This window comes from Echiichthys vipera (assembly GCF_963691815.1).
Source record: "Echiichthys vipera genome assembly, chromosome: 5".
In the NCBI taxonomy this organism is placed as follows: domain Eukaryota; kingdom Metazoa; phylum Chordata; class Actinopteri; order Perciformes; family Trachinidae; genus Echiichthys; species Echiichthys vipera.
The window spans coordinates 6,589,527-6,606,006 of record NC_139830.1 but is presented as its reverse complement, the minus strand read 5'-3'; the positions used below and the strand labels follow the sequence as shown (position 1 = coordinate 6,606,006).

Genomic DNA, 16,480 nt, shown 5'->3' with positions numbered 1-16,480 from the left:
AGAGCTGAGAGAAGGCTTGATATTAGTCCGTCAACAGGAAATGAATCGTCAACAGTTCTGATAATCAGTTAATCTGTAAAGTATTCACATTGACCAGATCTTCTCATTTACGAATATGTTTTATATCGTCTTAACTTTTGGGGGGTTTTGCACTGTTTGTTGAACAAAACAGGACATCTGGAGGAGAATTGTTATTCCCATTTTTCTGACATGTTATATCCTAAATGTTTGATTGATTGACTTTCAATAACTACATGAAAATATGAGATAGTGAACTACTGTAATTCATCACACACTGTTTCTGTTTTTTGCTTTATATTATGCTAAGATTTACCATTTGTCTAATCTGTGATGGCTGTTTTGTCGCGTAGAGACGGAGTGACATTTGTACACACTCCGAAAGTATTCTGTACTTTGTTTTTGGCGTGCTTTTGTATGATTGAAGTATTGCACGTCCCTTTTTTTCTCCAGAGGAACTCGATGAAGTGCAAAGACACCAGGGTCTGCTCAGGGAGCTGCAGAGGCTGGCTGGTGATGGTACGCACAAATTCACATTGACATCTAACATGCTACACGCTCTTTGAATGAAATGAACGTAGAAGTGTGATGGAACACTTGACATGGCACTGACTATTGCAGTCTGATCGTTGCAGAGAAAGACTTGGAGCGAGACGACGACAAGGAGGGATATGAGTACAACCTGGCTGACGATGAGAGCGACTTGGAGCAGGGGGATGAGGAGACGAAGGAGGAGGAGAGAGACGTGACCAGCCCTCCAAAAGAGACGGAAGAAGATGACACCAAGACCAAGATCATGGAGGAGCCGAGGATCGAGGACAGGGGGAGGGACAATGAAGAGGAGAGAGCCAAGGAGCTCGAGGAGCTGCTAGCCGAAGAGATCACCAAGAAAGGGAAAGAGGAGAGGAATGACGAGGAGCTCAAAGAACTGCTGAAAGAGCTGAAGAAGAAACGCTATGAGGCGGTGAAGGAGAGGGAGATCCAGAAGGGATCTGGAAGCGAGCAGAAGGACGAGGTGGAGGAGATGAAGGAAAAGGAGGACCAAGGGAAGAAGGGAGAAACAGCCGAGGACTTGGAGAAGCAGAGGATGGAGGAGAGGAGGAAGAACGAGGTGGAGCTGATGGTGGAGAGGGAGAAGGTGGAGAAGGAGCTAAAGGAGCTGCTGAAGGAGCAGGAGAGCGAGAGCAAGCCTGAGCAGGAGAGGGAGAGGAAGGAGAAGCAGGAGGAGCTGGACGAACTGGTCAGGAAGATGAAACGGGTGCAGGAGGAGGACGAGGAGGAGCAGGAGACGCAGGGCGGGAAGAAGGAGGGCGGCGCAGATGGGAAGACAGCCGAGGAGAGGAGCGCGAAGAAGGAGGGCGAAGGCGATAAGGAGCCGGATGAGAAAAAAACAGAGAACGAAGTCAAGAAGAAGGAGGAGGAGGGGGAGGAGGTGAAGGAGCCGCAGCAGAAGAGGGTGATGGAGAAGGCGAGCGATGAAGCCACAAAGCAGTTTGAGCGGGAGAGGTACAAGGATGCGGATGAGGAGGATGGGGACGATGAAGATGAGAATGAGGACGAGGATGAATACGTGAGAGAGGATGAGGAGGGGCAGGAGGAGGAAGACGATGAGGGGGGTGACGCCGAAGAAGACGAAGGGGAGGTCAGTTTAATGCGAATAGTTACACTTTATGTTAAAGCCCAAAAATGATCAAGTCAGTATTTAGTCTATACGTTGTACTAACGAAATACTTAGTGTGTATCTACACCTGGACCAATACGTAAATACAGTGGAATAAGGTTGTGACAGCATCAGTTTTGATCATTGGACCAGCTTTCATGTCCTGTCAGTCAAGTCTAGAGTAAAGCAGTGCCCTGTTCGCCCCTTATTCTCTGTAATGAGGGTGTAGTTACAGGGTGTAGAATAAAGCAATCGGTTCTTGTTTCCAAGGTGAATCCAAAATCAAATGTGCGTGCTGTAATACGTAGCCTTGTGTTAGACCACACCGTGCTGCAGCGGGGTCCGGCTATACGAGTTCACAATTCTGGGATAGCGAGAAAAAAAACCCTGCTCTGTCTTGCTTATATTTCTTTAAACCAATCACATGGATGCAGAAACGCTGCAAAATAGATAGTGGAGCTAGTGGAATGTAGCCTAGCATTAGCGATTCTGACATATGACTTTATACAATTAAACAGAAAACAAATCCATCTCAGTGTTACTGTACATGTCAACATGTAAACAGTAAGTGAGCAGCAGTTTGTTCACTCTGAACTGAAGTTGTAATAATAATACTAGTTTTAAAATGTGCATCCATTAGCCTGCATTCGCTAGCGACAACGAAGTTAGCATCCTCATAAGAGGAATGCAAGGCTTTCTCTGATCATTAATGTTATTATTAGTCATATTTCTATTGTTACTAGTCGTATCATTTTAGTATATTCACTCCCATAATGATTCTTCATTGTTTTCTATTATTATTATTATAGTTGTTCATGTAGCTGTGTATCTCTGGGTCTGTTAAAAGGACGTGTTTTTCTTGCCACTGTTGCTCAGGGGGGAATTGTGTCTCCGTAAACCATAAGTACTATAAGTACTCTATACGGAAAGTGTTTAGAGGTAACTTTTGTTATGATTTGACATTGAATTGAAGATTTCTATAGCTATTATAGTTTTAACTTTCACTACATATTCAAGTCAAACAAGTACTTATTTATTTACGAAACAGATATGTACATAATACTGTATGTTCACTGATAATTGCAGGCTGTAATCTAAAGTATCACCATGTGTCCTGTGTTGTCATATATTATCATTTTCTCTGTTTGCAGGAGCTGCTGGAGATTGAAGCAGAGTTGCGCAAAGTCGCCGCAGAGCTGAGGGAGCTTCGCAGAGGATAAGACAACAAATATACCTGTATATACAGTATACACACACACACAGACACACACGGACACACACACACACGCACACACACACACACACACACACACACACACACACACACACACACACACACATTCGCAGCAGACTGACAAAACCCTCTGTTGCATTCACAGTCACACATTCAGCTCACGCATTTTCCATTTTACAGCCTTCAATCCCCGCAGCACTCGGAGAAATGTCTTCAGGTGTGAATCTGTAAAAGGACATTAGTAGAAATTGTACATACTGTTGTTTAATTTCTGCTTTTAGATCGCCTGGAATAGGCTGTCACCGTTTCCTCGATGCATTTGAATGTTGAGAGGAAAGAGACGCATTTTTTCTCAACAATCTAAAACCTCTTTGTGTCCATCTCCACTAATGTCTGCCTGTAAATGCTCTTCGTAGGGTAAACAGGTGACTGCACTCCAGTTGTAAACTAGATGCAAAGCATTCAGCACTTTAATTAAAATGTTATTTTTGACTGCACATTGCCATCGCGCAAACACCATCACCTTTGAAATCCTACTGGCAAGCAGCGCTACTTTTCTCTGTAGGTGACATCCTCGATGTTCTTCGTGGGAAAAACAGTTTCCCTGCTATAAGTAATACGTGTATTTGAATATATATTTTGTGCAATAACAACGTGTAAGCCGTTCCTGCTCTTCTGACTGTTAACAATATGTATTACTGATATTTCTACACAGGAGTAAGTCATTATTTCCTCTTCGTTTCTGTGATGATAAAGTAGAAACAAGGAGTGTGTTTCATTTGGCTCTCGCACTGTTAAAACCAGACTGTTTGTGACGAACCGGGGTGAACACGAAACAAAAGGAAGTCGATCAGTTTGTCTTGAGCGTGGTTAGTGTATGGCCACAGGATGTGATCTACTTAGAGCTTACAAGGTCTAAAAGTGTCACTTCAGGTTCTCAGCCAGCTTTGCACTCTTATCTTAACAAGCCAAGGATAGGTCGACGGAAGAGGGTGTCACTAAGCCATCTTGTTGTCTTTTGGTAAACTGACAATAACACTGATAAATGCTCAGTAGTGTCCCATCACAGTTTTCATGGCTGTCATGTCATGTCATGTCATTTGTGTAAATATCCGATATCGCAGTCTTTAAGCCAAGGCCATAGGAAATGTGAATTAACAGCACCCCCAGGAGGACAGTGGGTAGAAATGCGCTCCATGAAGGATAAACAGGGTTACCGTCAGAGGCCCACTTACTGCAATAACACAATATAGACTACAGCACACGTGAATGCAATAATTAGCCAAATAAAGAAAGGTTTCATGTATTTTAATATGTTATCAAAGTGCATCATAGAGTACTCGTATAGCAGATATAATCTTTCTTTTTCTACACAGCCAAGATTTACAATACGTATTTGAACAGTGGCAACGAAGCCGGTCGGTCGACTTGTGTAAACACGTAGTGATAATAACACCCACGATCAGTCGACGCTGATGAGATCATTACTATCTATTCCAAAGATGAGGTGTTTGTTCACTTTAAAAGAAATTAATGTACTGTAGTTTTCTTTTTCTATATTAGTGCAAAAAAAAAGGTTCCACAAAATGTATCTTACAAACCAGCAACAAGGATGTAGGAAATGTCTGCGGGGGGATTAACACAAGGGCATAGAGGACATTTCGAACAACGGGAAGAAAAATACAAAAATGATAACAATAAACACCATTTGTAATATTACTGGCCAATCGGAGTGCTGTATTTTGTGCCTGCTGTATCTTCTTCTATGCTACCTGTCAATCAATAAATGGAAAGTGTATTAAACCGTTATGTGTGTTCTGTGTGGTTTGTTGACTTGAGAACAGACTGGATTCACTTGGCAGCACAAAGTGACTAGTGTGATTTACAGGCGATACAGTTAAAAATCAAGTCGTTACAGATTACGTATAAATAACGTCATCGTCGTTATATAATAAACAGCTGAATTTGGTCCTACCAAAAAGGAAAAAGACAGCGTCGCTGACTTCATTTGTCCTGGGAAGCTGGTGAAACACGACGTGTGTTCCTGAGGGGACTTAAAGGCCGCTTGTTGCAGCAGATGGACCTCCTGTCGTCTGTGTTGACTCAGGAGAGCCAGTCGCCTGGGGAACAGCAGAGACCTGTTTGTCCAACACTGACTCGATGTGGCTGAGCAGGGACAAGAAAAACTGGGGCACTCCCTCATAGCCTGATAGAGGAAAGAGTGTATCAGAACATCGGTGTGTAAATACAGCCGCAAGCTTCAGGATCAACATCCCTCCCCCTGAGCAGGAGTAACAATGTGCAAAGAGTCAATGTATTACAAATAACGAGAATATGCAATGCACAGAGCTTCTGTAGTGGCAAATTAACCTTTGTTTCACTGACATTTATGAGCTTGTCTTTTGCAACAGTCCCAATATACAACGCTTTACAGTCAACTAGACAAGACTAAACAAGGGTGTATTAGATCCTAAATGGTCTAATTCTATCATGTGTGCAAGAAATAGTGCATGAACTGTAAGTTTAAGGAAAGGCGACGTATCACTATCCTTTGGAAATAAATGCACTGAACTCACATTTCCTTGCTGTCTGGCGGGAAACCGTGTATTTCTGTATTTTGTCGTTCTTATTTTTCTTCGGTTACTCTTTACATCTGTTTTATAAAGTTTGAACCAATTAAAAGTATTAAAACAAGCTTGTGACTAAATCTTGCAACACCAGTGGGAGAATGGATAAGAGCCAGACTCGCCGCGCTGAATATCAGAGACATCTGTGACACACACACACACACACACACACACACATCCCACAACAATTCATTAAATGAACAGGGAGCAAATGGAAAACTGTCGACTGTGGAAGTACAGTGATCAAGCAAACCACTCACCTCGTGCTATCGGTTACTCTTTACACCTGTTTTATAAAGTTTGAACCAATTAAAAGTATTAAAACAAGCTTGTGACTAAATCTTGCAACACCATTGGATACTGTCAGCAAAACCTCATGGTCCTGAAAAAGGACGGTAGTATGGGACTAACAAGGTTTCCACCCGACAGCAACGAAGTGTGTGTTACAGTAGGTATATGTGGCGGACGAAAAGAAGCTCCAAGTGTGGTTCGTGGTGCACACTTGCTGTTTGTGGACTTTATAACCCACTTCCACTCCCCTGCTAACTGGTTTGTATTGACACCCGCCAGAAACGAAGTGAGAGTGGGTATGGGCCGGATTGCAATTGGGCCTGTGTCTCGGTGTCTGTGCAGCTGCAGTACCTGGGAAGATGTTGATGTCGATGACGGTGAGGGTGTGTGTGTGTATGTTGATGATGACGTCCACGCCAAACAGGGCCATGCCGAGCTGAACTCGGAGCTCTCTGACCAGGGCGGCCACGGCCTCAGAGCTGGGGGGAGGAAGGCACGGCATCTGCTCGTCCAGCTAAGACATCAGGAGGAGAACATTTTCAAGGTGCCAAATTGGTCGGGGCTCTACCTGTAGATCCAGTTGATTATATAAAAAACTATTTTCGTGCACCTTAAACGATGCCACTCTGTTTATTCTGGCAGTTTTGCAGATATATTAGCCCTTGGGTTTGGATATCAAAGTGAGAAAATGGAGGAGAAGTTGATATAAACTTTGTTTAAACTCTATTATTACTTACTGACGTGAGATCAGAGCTGGACTCCGGCTTGGACACCTGGTGGCTGTTGAAGAAAATGGTTTTCCTGTCTGGAGGCGGAGAAAATCACAAGTGAGAGAAGAAGAAGTAGAAGAAGAATTCCTTTATTTTGTCCCACAATGTGGAAATTAAATTTTCACTCTATTATTATTTTTCATTTAACACACACACACACACAGGCCTGAAATAGATACATGTACAGACAGGACCTATATACATGCAATTAATGGAGAGATGTTAGAGCGAGGGGGCTGCCAGTGACCGGCGCCCCGAGCAGTTGGGGGTACGGTGCCTTGCTCAACAGCACCTCTGCAGTGCTCAGGAGATGAACTGGCACCTCTCCAGCCACCAGTCCACGCTCTATTCATGGTCCACACAGGGACTCGGACCAGCGACCCTACGGTTCCCAGTCAAGTCACCTATGGACTGAGCTACTGCCGCCCCAAAGGGCGCAAAGAGAGCAAAGACACAGCAGGAAAGAAAAGGACAAAGCAGGAAGTAAAGGATGGGGAAAGAAGGGGAAGAAAAAAAAGACAACAAAGTAAGGGAGAAGAAAGGTACAGGAAGGAAAAGATAGTAGAGGGCAAGAAAGGGAAAGGAAAGGAGAAGACAGAAAAGGCAAGAAAAGAAATAGGACAATGAAAAAAAGGAAAGGACAAGAAACTAAAGAAAAAGAAAGAAAAAGGAAAGGACAAGACAGTAAATGGGGAAAAGGAAAGGACAAGATAGAAAGAACAAGAGAAAGAAATAATAGGACAATGAAAAAAAGGAAAGGACAAGAAACTAAAGAAAAAGAAAGAAAAAGGAAAGGACAAGACAGAAAATGGGGAAAAGGAAAGGACAAGATAGAAAGAACAAGAGAAAGAAATAATAGGACAATGAAAATAAGGAAAGGACAAGAAACTAAAGAAAAAGAAAGGGAAAGACAGGGCGGGAAAGGGAAGGAAAAGAAAGAAAACAACAAGGAAGGAAAGGAAAGTTGAAGACAAGAAAAAGAAAAGACAAGACAAGAGTGGGGAGGAAAAGAAAGTGCGCGACAAGGAAGGAAAGAACAAGACAAGACAGCGAAGTAAGGAAAGGCTGGGGAGGAGAGGAAAGGAACTGAACCATCTTATATATTTGTACGTCTGTCTGGTGCACACTGACCACAGGGACCGGAGGGGAAGTTCTTGAGCGAAGGCCTCTCCACGCAGAAGTGTCTGTCGCCGACCACAAACACCTTGTGCAGAACAGCTCCGTGGTTGATGAAGCTCTGGAGCACACAGGGAGGATGGATATCAGCCAGACTCGCCGCGCTGAAGATCAGAGACATCTGTGACACACGCGCACACACACACACACACACACACACACACACACACACACACACACACACACACACACACACACACACACACACACACACACACATCACACAACAATTCATTAAATGAACAGAGAGCAAATGAAAAACTGTGGACTGTGGACGTACAATGGTCAAGCAAACCACTCACCTCGTGGGAAAGTGAACCATGCGCCACTCTGGTTTTACAAACTGGGGTCAACAGAGAAAAAGAGGGTTCTGTCATACTTCATGAGAAAGCACAAAGGAAAGAAGGATAATTGAATTCAGCAGTGTGAGTGTGAGTTGGCGGGTGGGGGGTGGGGGATGGGGGGGGGTTGAATACCACTGACCACAAACTTCCTTCCATATGAGCTGAATAACACAGTGTGTATATTTCTTAAAGTGCAGCAGATGCGCTTTTAGGGCGCACTCACACTGTCCATCCGTATCGTGCCCAAGCACCTTTCACGGCTAAAGCCTAGTTAATTTGACCAGTGTGAGTGCAGCCATACCGCGCCTACGAGCGGTACACATTTGCTGGCCACGGCCCGTTTGGGAGAGGTGGGCTTTTGTAAAGTACGTTTGCACATGTACGAGCACGAACCATGTTTTCTGCGCTGCTTTCCATTATGTGGCCAAAAGACCTTGCGCTTCTGTAAACAAAGCGACGACGCGATGACGTCAATCAATGCGTGTGACGTGTTACGGCGTGATGACGTATAGGCAGGCAAGAAGCATTCGCACCGAGGCCCAGGTAGTGTGAGTACAAACGGGCCTGGGCCGCGGGGGCACTGGGCACAGTACAGTGTGGCACGGGGCACAGTACGGACTGACAGTGTGAGTACGCCCTTAGGCTTCACACAGACATTCTTAGGTAGACAGAGAGTGAACTGACTGATAGGAAAGCTCAGGCCCCGGGTCGTCACAGCCTGTTGGGTGGATGACAGGTCAACGGCACTGTGGATCTCGAGGTAAGGCGGACTGCAGATGCGCCAGTCTGTTGGACAGAATATAATAAGGCAGTCGTTAAAGTAGACATATTATGCTCATTTTTCAGGTTTATACTTGAATTTAGTGTTTTTACTACAACATGTTTACATGCTTTAATGTTAAAAAAAACTGTATTTTTCACATACTGTCTGTCTCAATACACCTGTAGTCGCCCTCTGACTGAAACGCTCCATTTTAGCGCCTGTCTCTTTAAGCCCCCCTCCTAAAAAAGTCCAGTCTGCTCCCAGCTGCACTCTGACCTTCTCTGTCAGGCCCCCCAGGAAGTGTGCTGAGCTTTAAAGCTAAAAGCGCCAAACTGTGGAATTGCAACAATCGGGTCCTTCACATGATACCGCCAATGACTTGCATGTCATCTGTAAATCCGTGAATATATTTTTTCGAGCGCCACAACCTTTGGAGGAGGAGCCGCACGATTAAATAATTTCATCTCCATTCAAGTTATCCAGAGCGCTCCTTAGTGCTCCTGCTATATGGGCCACACACCGCAGAAGCAGTACACCTGGATGTTTTTAGATGTGGCGACTGAACGTTGAACTACACAATCCAACATGTTCGAGCAGGAATGTGATCGGAAATCGTCATCAAAACCAGATGACAGGTTTCCTGGACGTTGGCACGTAGCTACATGTAGCAGACCTGAACACAGAGGACCAAACAAAGAAACCCAACATAGATTGATGTAGTCTTGAGCTGAGCGTAGAAATGGAAATGTGTTCAGAACAGTCTGACATCTTTGGGTTTTCCTCACAGGGAATACTTTTACACAATGTTGAATGACTTATTTAAACCTCTGGCTACATTTATTATACACAGTTATATATATATATATATATATATATATATATATGACACAAGATAAGGTAAAGCATAACAGGTCCCTTTTTTATATCTAGAGTATTAAACTACATTATACAGTATGAAGCTGCAGTTCGGCACCTCGGAGTGAATTGTGCAGCTTGCTCATGAGCTGATAAGAGGCAAAGCGGTCTAGTAGCCGGGTCATGGCGGGCAGGGGGTCCAGGAGAACTGTGCTGGGATGAGCTGACACATAGCTCTGTAATGTGAAAGACATAAGGACTAATTGAATAATTACTAAGCAGACATCGGCAAAAACAATCAATACGCTTGTCAAAAAAAGCCTCACTGGCACAGACACAGAAAGTCTTACCTGGAAGTTAGCAAGGAGCTGCTGCGATTGGCTGTCATGCTCGGCCTCCACGATGACATCAGAGAGCTTGTGAACAATGACGTCGAAGGGTCCCTGGGGCACCAGCGGCTGAGTGAGGTCAATCTGACGGAGGAAAACCACTTTGACATGATCCCATGTGGTGGATTTGTCTAACTACAGTACCTCAATTTTTCTCATATTTCTTTGGAGATGTATGTAAATAATGTATAACATTAAAGTTGCTATATTAGATATACTTAGAATTTTTGCATTGGTGTTCAAGGTAAGTGATGTAGTCATTTTAAGTGGTAAACGTGTCCGTGTCCCAACCCATTAAGTCACTGAGGACTATAATTGGGTCACCAACGTTGACATCATCCATTATTACCAACAATATTTTAAAGTAGTAAATCAACAGTTGCTCAGAGACATGAAATTATTTAATTGAATTCATTTTTTTGATTATGAAGCAGGTGGATGTGCTATATAAATACTGTGAAAGTATCAAAATCCTCAGAGAAATGCACACAGCCTGTATTCGGAAACTGGGACTTTAAAAGGGCCGTCAGGACTTCTGTACGGTTGTGATGTCACAACTATACTCAATATAAGTAGAAAGTGCTGCTACAGTGCCATTACAGTCGTTCCCCGGCTGCAGTGACGGTCCGAGGGTGCAGAAGAACTGGAAATACTGACCGATCAGAGCAGACTGGGCTTTTTTGGGAAAGAGACAATCGCTAAAATTAGGCATTTCAGACTAAGGGTGAATACAGGTATATTCAGACAGACAGAATGAGAAAAAATAATGCGTTTTTGAACATTTATGCATGGAAATGTGTCCTAGCAGAAACCCAAACTCTCTCACCGTCTTTAATAAAACTGAATAATGGACAGCCTGTGAATGTTCTCACTCGTCCGGATCATAGTTATCCCCAAAAGCAATTTCTGTCAAAAGCAACTGGACTTGGTTATTTGGGTATTTCTGTTTCCTAGACAAAAAAAACAAGTCCAGTTGCTTTAGACTGAAATTGCTTTGGAGATGAATAATGGACAGTGTTTTTATTTTTCACCCCTGCTCCTGAAACTGCTGCAATTCTCTCATTTGTTGATTGCGATCTGACTGGTTTTGCTGATATTTGTGCCTGCTTCTTATGACGTACGTAGCTACAATGTGGGTAAAGGTAAACTCTTTATTGTGTGTACACGTCTCTCTCGTGCTCCTGTGCAGAGATTCACATGCAGTGAAATGTCTGAGCAGATGAACAATCAGGCAGCTATTGTTCACGGTTTGCAACAAGTAGATTGTAGTCGGGGGCTGCAGGTGGCTGTGACACGGATTACTAAAGTTGCCGACATCTGTAAATGACATGTACGTGGGTGTGTGTGTGTGTGTGTGTGTGTGTGTGTGTGTGTGTGTGTGTGAGTGTGTGTGTGTGTGTGTATCTGTCATTGCTGCTTAACCTCTAGAATAAAATGCTACGTGTGCGTGGGTGTGTGGGCGTTCTAGCATCTATACAAAGAAAGGCGGACCCATCTTCATGTGCACACAGAGACATACAAACACAAACACAAGCACACTCACAAACACACACTATCAGGGTTAAGAAATGGCGAGTTCATCCCTTCATTATAGTTGTTTAAGGTTATATTGATTTTGTGTATGTGAATAAAAACACTTAGCCTACCTCTACCACTTCCAGTCCATGACCCCTGCAGAAAAACACGGAAATGTTTATTTTATAACAGAGATGATAACAGAGCCTATCAATATTAGCAATAACTGCACACATGGCAATGGCTGCTTAATGGTTACTTTCATTGCTGATTGATCTGTTGATCATTTCTCCATTAATTTATTAGTTGTTTGCTCTATAAAAGTGTTCCCAAAGTCCAAAATAATGTTCTCTAATGTTCACAATTCAGAAATATTCAGTTTACTGTCATAGAGGACGAAAGAAAACAGAAAATATACACATTCATCCGTGATACCGTACTTTTACTGTACTTTTTATTGTTGTTCATATTTTGTTTTTTATATTTTATCTTATTTTTAGAACTTCTGATTGTTTTGTACAGGTGCTACAATGACCTAATTTCCCCTCGGGGATAAATAAAGTTAGAAGAAGAAGAATTCCTTTATTAGTCCCACGAGTGGGGAAATTCAATTTTCACTCTATTATTTTTCGTTTTACACACACACACAGGCCCGAAACACACACACATGCACAGACAGGACCTCTATACATGCAATTAATGGAGAGATGTTAGAGCGAGGGGGCTGCCAGTGACCGGTGCCACCGAGCAGCTGGGGGTTCGGTGCCTTGCTCAACAGCACCTTGGCAGTGCCCAGGAGATGAACTGGCACCTCTCCAGCCACCAGTCCACACTCCATTCATGGTCCACACAGGGACTCGAACCAGCAACCCTCCGGTTCCCAGCCCTACTGAGCTACTACCTCCCCTTATCTATCTATCTATCTATCTATCTTAAGAAGCTGGAAATAGATAAGTTGGATAATTTTTGGGTTAAACAAAAAGACTCAAATCGATTATCAAAACAGTTGGTGATTAATATAACATCTGTCTGATATGATCTTAAAATAACCTGCATTCCTCTTTTTGCTATTGGGCCCCATTGAAGGGGCCCCATTCACTTCACCCTGATAAACAATCCTAAAAAAATCAATGAATAAATGATTTAAAAAGTTGAAAGTCGGGTTCCAACTTACGCACAGATGTCTGCAAACGCGTCCAGATTCATCCTCCTGCGTTTCTTGTCGCTGAGACAGAAGCCGACCCTGCGGCCCGACGACATTTGGCTGCTGTGTGTCCGGGGGCCGCCGGCAGCCGAGTGACGGCAGAGGCGCACGGGCAGAGGGGTGTGGGAGTCGGTGCCTCCGTTCAACCCTCCCCCGAACATTTCTGCTGACACAACCCCCGTGTCTTTGGAAAAGCTCTCCTCCGGATTCACGAGGACTTACGTGCACAGGTGAAATAAAGAGAGAGAGAGAGAAAGAGAGACAAAGCGGTCTAACTGGTAAGGTCGCTTGACTTCCTTATTGCTGTCCTCCAATAACAACGAGGGAAGCCGGTGTGGTGCCGTATTCAGCACCCCAGCCGTGTAGGTGATATTCTGGGTCAGAAGGCTGTTGTTTCCACATATAAGAGTAGTTTATATATTTACACAGGTATATATTTATATGCAGGTAACCCACAACGGTCACAACATTGGTTACTTACAGTCTTTAAACTATTTTAAATAGTTTAAAATCACAAACTTGGATAATAGCAAAGACAAACAACACCTTTTTGTATGTTCTGTGGAAACAAAAGGAATGAAATGGATCTTTTGAGCAAGTTAAATGTATTTCACTTAGTGTTTCCTAAATATAACCCTAGCTTTTCTTGCAATTCATAGGTTCAAAAGCACCGAACCCCCAACAGCTCGGGGCGCCGGTCACTGGCAGCCCCCTTGCTCTGACATCTCTCCATTACTTGCATGTATATAGGTCCTGTCTGTGCATGTGTGTGTATTTCGGGTCTGTGTGTGTGTAACATGAAAAATAATAATAGAGTGAAATTGAATTCCCCCATTGCGGGACAAATAAAGGAATTTTTAGGTCCAAACAACAGCCTTCTGATCCAGAATACCACCTATAACGCGAGGGGGTGCATGTCCCTGCAGGGGTGCTGAACACGGCGCAACACCGGCTCCCTGCGTGCCCCCCTCCTCTCTGAGCTCCATAACTGAAAGGGAAAGTAAAACAACCACCTGAGGGGGAAGTCACTCCATTAGAAGCTCAGTCATGCTGTTCCCGCAGTAAGTGTGTGAACTAAAGACTCGTAGATAACTGAGAGTGATATATAAAGATTATTTGAAGTGCAGCGGTGAAGGTCCTTTGAGGTCAAGAGGAAGAAACAAAGATGTCGCGCGGTTCAAACGCAGGTTTCGACCGACACATCACCATATTCTCACCGGAGGGCCGCCTCTACCAAGTCGGTAAGAAGAGACACTTTCCCCCCGTGTTGAATGCTGGAGCGTGAATATACTTGTTGCTAGTGCACAGTTAGAAAAGTCACAACTGAAAGTTTTAAAAAATAGTATTAATACAAACAATTCCAGCCTACGTGAATCTCATATAGCATGTTGCTACAGTGGTTAGCTTGTCTTGGTCAAGTTTATTTGTATTTTTTTTAATAAGTAAGGTTAATGTTGGTTAAACCTGAACACAGAATGCATTTTAACTGTTAACTAAAGCTCTGGTTATTGTTTCCCTTCGTGTTAAAGTTTAGGCTTCTGTTAATTACATTGTATGTGTGTTAGGAAATTGCTACTTTGTTCCTCAAATGTATCTCGTCTACGTGTGTTTTCGGTGTTTCCACTCATTTCAAATCCAGAACTAACCCCTCATCCTGTTCACAACTGAAGAGTAAATTACGATAAAGTAGAGTTTTAAATTTTGATACAATACCAGTTAAAAAAAAAAGAAGATACTCCATACCGATCCAGACACCACTCCAAAAAGAAACAAAGTCAAAGGCACGGAAAATAGGACATTTCCCCCCATTTTTGAATTAAAGACTGGCGGCCTTGTGATGAAAGTATGTGCATACTGTATCATTTTGAAGCACATGTATTGAAAAGTATCAAAGTATTGATACTTTTGACCATCTTGTGCTGTGTCAAAGGTAGTGCTCCCCCCTTCTAGTCGATTACGCCAAAAACACACTAAAAACTGGTCGCTCGTCTTAATAATTAATGAATTCATTCGTTCATTCATTCATTCATTCATCTTCAACTGCTTGTCCCTGTCGGGGTCGCGGGGAGTTGGAGCCGATCCCAGCTGACATCGGGCGTGAGGCGGGGTACAACCTGGACAATTCAATTTTATTTATAGTGCCAAATCGTAACAAAAGTTATCTCAGGACACTTTACTGTCTAGGTATAGACCACACTCTATGACTTTTGATTTGTGATTTACATAGACCCAACAATTCCCCCGTAAATATTAATATAAATATATATAATTACATTTCTCTGCGTCTGAGATGCAGGTTCGTGTGTTTGAAGTGGGAAGAAATTCTTCATAAACCCTACTTCCAAACCACCAAACCTCACCACCAAAGGTTAAACCATCCCTAAGTTTTAGTTAGACCGCAGGTTTTCATTACTGCAGACATTACATGGCAGCCCTCCGCCAGCCGGACTCATCTACTGCAGATTTATTGGCCGTTTCGGTCGTAGTCAGCTAAAATTTCATCAGTCGATTAACACCGATCTCAGTTTGAACACCCCTGTGATGTTTTTCAATTTGTGTTGTGTCTCAGAGTATGCCTTCAAAGCCATCTCCCAGAGCGGGTTGACATCTGTCGGGATTCGGGGGGCGGACAGCGTCGTGGTGGTCACACAAAAGAAAGTACCTGTAAGATATTACACACACACGCACACACACACACACACACAGACATTCACACACACGCTTGAATGAGGATGAATGGAGTTCAAGCGAAACAGTGAAGCCTTGCAGGAGTCATCACTCCAGCGTTTTTGCCGACTTGATACTCAAATATATGAACAAGACGCTGCTGTTAAAATGCTAGTTCTCATATAACCAAGCTGGGTACTTCTTTTATTTTGTCAAACTTTTATTGCATACAGGAGAAGGGCAAACAATCAAAGATGAGTCCATTCGCTTTCAATTCCAGTGTCTAATCATATTAATCGGTGGAAAAATGTCATATCTGATACATTAATGTGTGTCATCTGCATGCTTTCATTCTGTGAGTTGAGATGTGACACCCTGTGTGTTCCCTGACTGCAGGACAAGCTGCTGGACCCTGCCACTGTCACCAACATGTTCAAAATAACCCCTCGCATTGGGTGTGTGATGACCGGGCATGGTGGTATGTATTCAGCACACTGTGACACTTGGATACGGTGACCATGAACGTACTACGAGAGTTTACATTCACGTCTGGAAGATCATACGCACCTCTTTTGTCTTGTGCAGGGGACAGTCGCTCCCAGGTTCACCGGGCACGAGTGGAAGCAGGAGAATGGAAGTATAAGTTTGGTTACGACATCATGGCAGACGTGTTGTGTCGCAGGTTGGCGGATATCTCCCAGGTCTACACGCAAAACGCCGAAATGAGGCCTCTTGGCTGCTGTGAGTGGGGGAGGTCTTTATTCCTATTTAAATCTTCGTTTGTGCTGTTCATCAACAACTCGCTCTATTTTGTGTGATTGTTTAAAATAAAAAATATATATCAACAATATAATTTCTCACATGCTAACGTGGTGATATCAGATGGTAAATACCCAAAGGCTGTAGCAGGCTCAGTTTTAAAGCTAGTGAAGGTGTTGATATATTAAACCATACGATCTCAGGCTAG

At 43.4% G+C, this 16,480-nt stretch overlaps 2 protein-coding genes across 2 annotated transcripts in view; one reads left to right on the top strand and one right to left on the bottom strand.

The window, feature by feature from the left end:
- Window positions 1-4,210: 4,210 nt before the first annotated feature.
- On the bottom strand, window positions 4,211-13,064 carry LOC310947585 (inositol-tetrakisphosphate 1-kinase-like). The gene is made up of 10 exons (XM_083914433.1): window positions 12,817-13,064; window positions 11,774-11,798; window positions 10,089-10,211; window positions 9,857-9,974; window positions 8,805-8,906; window positions 8,079-8,119; window positions 7,732-7,897; window positions 6,568-6,635; window positions 6,182-6,344; window positions 4,211-5,118 (listed from the first exon to the last, which is right to left on the bottom strand). Exons 1-10 carry the CDS (start codon window positions 13,005-13,007, stop codon window positions 4,967-4,969), a joined length of 1,149 nt encoding a protein of 382 aa, XP_083770559.1. The 5' UTR covers window positions 13,008-13,064; the 3' UTR covers window positions 4,211-4,966.
- An 806-nt stretch (window positions 13,065-13,870) lies between these two features.
- The window catches only part of LOC310947476 (proteasome subunit alpha type-6-like), a 5,749-nt gene continuing 3,139 nt past the window's right edge, over window positions 13,871-16,480 (top strand). Inside the window, exons 1-4 of the mRNA XM_083914276.1 lie at window positions 13,871-14,087; window positions 15,416-15,510; window positions 15,910-15,991; window positions 16,099-16,254. Of these exons, the coding sequence (XP_083770402.1) occupies window positions 14,012-14,087; window positions 15,416-15,510; window positions 15,910-15,991; window positions 16,099-16,254 (409 nt within the window). The 5' untranslated portion in view covers window positions 13,871-14,011. The remainder of the gene's footprint in view (window positions 14,088-15,415; window positions 15,511-15,909; window positions 15,992-16,098; window positions 16,255-16,480) is intronic.

Coding starts and splice junctions, on each gene's coding strand:
- LOC310947585 (XM_083914433.1), bottom strand. CDS start 13,007: ATGTTCGGGGGAGGGTTGAACGGAGGCACCGACTCCCACACCCCTCTG. Junction 8,907..9,856: donor GCTGCACAATTCACTCCGAG/GTGCCGAACTGC, acceptor TCTGTCCAACAG/ACTGGCGCATCTGCAGTCCG. Junction 7,898..8,078: donor ATGGTTCACTTTCCCACGAG/GTGAGTGGTTTG, acceptor CGTGTGTCACAG/ATGTCTCTGATCTTCAGCGC.